Source organism: Morone saxatilis, unplaced genomic scaffold (genome assembly GCF_004916995.1).
Source record: "Morone saxatilis isolate NCDOM2014 unplaced genomic scaffold, NCSU_SB_2.0 Contig22, whole genome shotgun sequence".
NCBI classification, from domain to species: domain Eukaryota; kingdom Metazoa; phylum Chordata; class Actinopteri; family Moronidae; genus Morone; species Morone saxatilis.
Genome location: NW_023339785.1, coordinates 305,652 through 311,159, shown reverse-complemented (window position 1 = coordinate 311,159; position 5,508 = coordinate 305,652). Strand labels below are relative to the sequence as shown.

Below are 5,508 nucleotides of genomic sequence, written 5' to 3'. Positions count from 1 at the left end.
CCATATTACTTATGTCTCATTCCTTCTACCAGTGAAGTTCCAAGCTATCAATAAAAACTGTAGTGTCGGGACGCCCTAGTAGCTCATCTGGTAGAACTGGTGCCCTATGTACCAAGGCTGAGTCCTTGCTGCAGAGGCCATAGGTTTCAACCTTTTCCTGTGTGACATACTCACCCCTTTCCTGTCTACCCTCAGCTGTCTCTATCCATTAAAGGCATACAAAGCCAAAAAAAAGATATAAAAAGATTGAATCTTTGAGTTTTAGTTATTATTGTAACTTTTGTTACAAATGAGATTTGATAAGGGATTTTTATCAAAAAAATAAGACTGGATAAACAAATGTGTTAATGGGATGAGATTAGATAACGTCCTGTAGAATCCTGTCTGGGTGTGGCATATAGCATGTGAACCTCCCCTGAAAAACATTTAAAGACATTTTGGAAATGTAATGACCATTTTTTCTTTGGTCAAATTTCAAACTTGTAGAAAGCCTCTTACTGCTCTGCAGACAGTCGGCCAGCACATCCTGCTTCATTCTCCTCAGGAAGTTCAGTGTGATCTTCAGAAAAGCCTCTCTGCTCCTCCTTGTGTGCTCCTCCTCCTCCTCAGTATCGATCACATCCTCATCCTCCCTCTTTTTCTCCAAACATTTTGGGTCATCTGGACTCAGAACCCTTTTAAACTTCTTCAGCTCATTCTTCACAAAAGTGACAATGTTCTCTTCAAGCACCTGGGGGAACAACATTACACTCATTGTTGTATTGCACCTAACCCCTACCCTTCACCACGCAGGTAATGAGACCAGGTGCAGGTTATCTGAGGTAACCCAGCAAACGTGATTCTCTGACCTCACTGCAGGAGTGAGCCCTCTCTCTTTTTTGGGTGAGGTTCTTTCTGATATCTCTTTGGGTTTTTTATTTTAAGCATGTCTCCCAGCTGTTCTGGGAGTGACTAGGGTTGCCCAGGGTATAGCTGGAGGAAGTTTTTCAGTGGAAAAAGACTTAGGTCCTCCCCTCACCTAGTTGTCAACACGGCCCTAACCAGGATTCAAAAAATAATGAATTGATGGAAGATTAAATTTCAACTGACTGGTCTAACTGGTGTGGGTGTGGTATTCTTGTAAGCAGATTTGTTTTCATATTTAGCTGTAGTAAAATCCACTGTCATCTGTTTACCTACCATAAATATGGAGTCTAGGTCAGATTTGTGCGGTTGGGCAGAGTCATCAGTGGGATCCTCAGACCTCGTCTGGTCAGTTCTGTGGAGTACACATGGAGTAAAGCATGTAGTATGTTATGTATTCTAGCTCAATCTTACCCATGATCCATTCCTTACAGAATAATACACAGCATTAAACTACCTAGCCAACATGTATATTTTGGCCCCACATACAAATGCTGGCTGGGTACTAACACTGGGGCTGCTTTAGATCTTTATAAAAATAAGTTCAAATCCACTGATCGTATCCATAAAAGTATGCAACTTTACCACTAGATGGCACTAAAGCCTACACACTACACTACACACACCGTAAATGGGATAAGAGAACATCAGTGAATGCAGTATCAGTTTTATTATTCGTACTTCATTTCAGGAAAAGAGCATCCATCTTTGAATACAAGAGGAGGTTCTCTTGACTGGTCACTCTTCATGGACACACAGCTGGTTTCAGTGGACTCTTGTCTCTCTTCATGGATCCTGACAGACATAGAGGAACATCACCAGGACAGGAAATTAACATGGTTCATCCACAGGAGTGGCTGGATAACCAAGACAATATCCAACTAGAAAGTTAACAATGCCATATTACTTATGTCTCATTCCTAAAAAATAACTTAACTGCTGAACATGCTTTAATTATTTGTTTAAATGGGATATGCTCCCAATTTTGGCTCTATATATGATTAGCTCTTGTCCCTTCATGGTTAGATTCAGTGTAAGGTGCTTTGGACAAAAGTATCCTCTAAGTGAATGTAATGTAATGTAATGACACTTTTGGAGTTTAATAAAATCTGAAAATCTGAGTCATTGTACGATCATTTTAGAAGCCACTTTTAGGGTCTACTTTTTTGTTTACATATAAAGACTTGTTACAGTACTTGCTGCAAGATTTCAAGAATTAAGTCATAATACTTTAAGAAAAGTTCTAATGTTTTTGAAATAAAAACATGAAAAGAAAAGAAAGAATAACGAGTGTGAGACAAGTGTATCGTTACATCCTTATTTAATGTTATTAACATCTTACTTCATTTCAGGAGGACAGTGTCCATCTTTGAATATAAGAGGTGGATCCCTTGAGTGGTCACTTTCATAACTTTCATCGCTGGATGCACAGCGGGTTTCAGGGGTGTTTGGTCTCTCCTCATGGATCCTGCATATATAGACAGAGGTGAGAATGGACACAGTAGGTGCTCATCTGACAAAGTTCTGCTGAGGGCTTTGTCTAATGATTTTCTTTCACTTTTCCAGAGGGCTTGGAGCCATTATTAATGATGATATTAGTTACAACTGTGCTTTGGCTGTAATGGCAAGTCAACATGTCTGAAGAATCCTGCTGAAAACTATACGCATACTTAAAACTATTTTAACCCATTAATGTCCACAGCTAAGTAGCTATTCTGGATTCTTACAATACATATTCATTAAGAAAAATATTCTCTTTTGTTTTTCCATGGTCCAGTATTGCTATTGTGGAGAACATTTCATAACGCATTCCTGTGGGATAAAATGAGCAACCCCTAGTGACTAAGGACTAAATACTGTAAGATACAGAAGTGGCTGTATCTCAGAAACTATAAGGTGTTATATCAAATGCTTCCACTGGATTCAGAACAAACCAAATTTTCAAGAATATGTGCTCCAAACTTATTTTTGTGATCTTTTTTGCTTTTTTAAAAGAAAATCTATATTGTCTACCAATTAAAGCATAATGAATTAAGATATTCTCATGTGCATGACATGTTTTTTTGTTGTTGTTTTTTTAAGTTATTTTTTTGGCCTTTTCATGGCTTTATTGGATAGGACAGCTGTAGAGAGACAGGAAAGGTGGGTAGAGAGGGGGGATGAGCATCAAAGGGCCGGATTCAAACCCGGACCGCTGCAGCAACTCTGTATATGGGTCGCCAGCTCTACCAACTGAGCTAAGCGGGCGCCCCGTGCATGACATGTTTTGACAGTTTCTACAGCAAATTGAGTGTTTCCACCTCTGTGAGGCTCCTCCTTAACATACTTAATATACTGTAGTCCATAGTCATTAATGGGTTAAGCTTACTTTGTTTCAGGAGGACATACATGTGTATGTATGTAACCATACATCAATCTGGATCAATACATCGATATAAATCTTCAACGATCCAATATATTGGTACCAAGTGAAAACATCGATTTATATCGTCATCTTTATTTTGTGTGGAAATACATGCCATATGCAAACAATGGCATTATGAGATAAAACAAATGTCTGGAAGAATTCAGCAATAAAATTTCTAAATAATTTTTGCTTTTGCTTTTTTTAGTTGCCTTTTTAGATCGCAAGGCCCTGAATCATATCAGCATCATATGGCAGCAGACTCTGTGATATTATCCTAAGAATCTTTACAGTATCGTATCGTGATGAAACTGGTGATTTACACCCTTGATTGTCAGTAGTTTTGCACAATCTCTTGAGTGCTGGTTCATGGAACATTTGCGAGTGTCAATGTTTCAGTGGCCGACCGACTGACCACCCAACAGTGACCTACAGAGCCACGCTGTTAGTGTGGACAGGCACATTAAGCAAAGCATCATAAACAGTTAAATCAGTTAATTCAACAGGTAAGTAATGTAAAGTGTTGACTACAGTACCTGTCCATGTTGGAAATAACCTGCTGCCACCCAAACAACATAAAAAAAGAGGGACAGAGATCAGTGTCATCATACTAAACTGTACACATAATCAACCAATAATCTGCTGGTCTTATAGTGTAACACTTTCTATTCTCATATTGGAATACTTTTAAATAATCAATACACTCAAATAAGATCAAATTATTTACATGGATGAAGAAAGCTCTGATTAAATATTCACCAGTTATTAAATGTGAGGCTGATACTATATAAACAGACCAGTAAACAGGTCTTTAATGATTAGTTACACTTACTGAAGAGATTCCTGTAAACGTCCGTCACTCCAGCAGCTCACTTGTAGTCTGTATGGAGGAAGTCCTACACACACCATAGTCAGGAAATGAGTAGACATTGCTTAACTTTACCTGTGCTGTGTATGGCTACTGCCACGCTATCATACTGTGCTATCAAGGCATGCAGTCTGACTGGTCTAAACCTGCGAGTAGAAACCTGTGACCAAGGTAGAGCGGTGGAGCAGTTTCACTGAGAGTCTATTAAGGTACCTCTCTGTATATAATGTTGTCCAATTAAAGCCTGTATATGTATGTATGATTATTATAATTATGCTACACAGCATACAGAGGAACTTGATCACATATGACCCAGTTGTAGGGCTGTACAATTAATCGAAATATTATCAAAATCACAATATGGCCAAGTGCAATATGCAGATCACAGAAGCTGTAGTATGTTTTCATAAAGGTCAAATGTGACAAACAGCGTTATAATGAAGATTCGCTGGCCTAAAAATCTAATTAAAAAAAACATGTTTGTTTGTACAGAGCGCAACAAATTTGCCACCATAGTGATTTTTTGTAGTGCTTTTTTCAGTGAACATTAAATTTGTGATGCAACAATGATCATCCCCACACTAACCGTGAATCATATCCCAAGATATATGTCAAAATAATTGCAATATGATATCAAAAAGAAGGCCAAAGAAAAAAGAAAAAACATGGTAACAAGAGTGAAAATATAGCTTTATCTATGGACTAAAAGGATGGCTGAAGCTACACTGATTGGTTTATAGCTAAAGAACAAGCTGTTAACACATCATAGTGTTACTTTATCCCTCCACATGTAATTTTAGCATCTTGCATTGTTGTTGTTGTATTATGGTTTACTGTATATTGTAGGTACAGGAATCATTTTAGTTTTTGTTGTTTTTTATGTGTGTGGCCCTAACTTAAGTCAAGTCTCTCATCTAGGATAATAATAATAATAATAATTATAATAAGATAATAATAATAATAAAAGAGAATGAACACCTTACCCATGAAGGCATGTGCTCTTTTGAACGCCCTGGTAAACCCATGTACACTAATAAAGGAAAAACAAGCCTATTTTTTTTAAACAAAGAGCTTTGTCTGAGACAAACATCTCTCCCACTAGAGCCAGAAACACAGAGACCAGTTCAACTCAAATACCAACTTCAGTAGCCATCAACTGGCAACTAATGAAAGGGAACCAAGTGTTATAGCCAGTAGGTGGCAGTGTAACAGAAAATTAGTGAGTGAGTTGTACCAGTACTAGCTGGGAGAGCACAACTCATCAGCATATAATAACCCTTGTAAAAGGCTTTACATGCGCTAACTCTATTATTATGATTATAATTATTATTAT

At 37.8% G+C, this 5,508-nt stretch overlaps 1 protein-coding gene across 1 annotated transcript; it reads right to left on the bottom strand.

Moving 5' to 3' along the window:
• Positions 1 to 299: 299 nt before the first annotated feature.
• Positions 300 to 3,867, bottom strand: LOC118333848. Its single transcript, XM_035669646.1, has 5 exons — positions 3,844 to 3,867; positions 2,246 to 2,371; positions 1,585 to 1,698; positions 1,180 to 1,258; positions 300 to 730 (listed from the first exon to the last, which is right to left on the bottom strand). Exons 1-5 carry the CDS (start codon positions 3,849 to 3,851, stop codon positions 359 to 361), a joined length of 699 nt encoding a protein of 232 aa, XP_035525539.1. The 5' UTR covers positions 3,852 to 3,867; the 3' UTR covers positions 300 to 358.
• Positions 3,868 to 5,508: the final 1,641 nt, after the last annotated feature.

Coding starts and splice junctions, on each gene's coding strand:
- LOC118333848 (XM_035669646.1), bottom strand. Junction 1,699..2,245: donor CACTGTCCTCCTGAAATGAA/GTAAGATGTTAA, acceptor TATGTCTGTCAG/GATCCATGAAGAGAGACAAG. Junction 731..1,179: donor ACCTAGACTCCATATTTATG/GTAGGTAAACAG, acceptor TTGTTCCCCCAG/GTGCTTGAAGAGAACATTGT.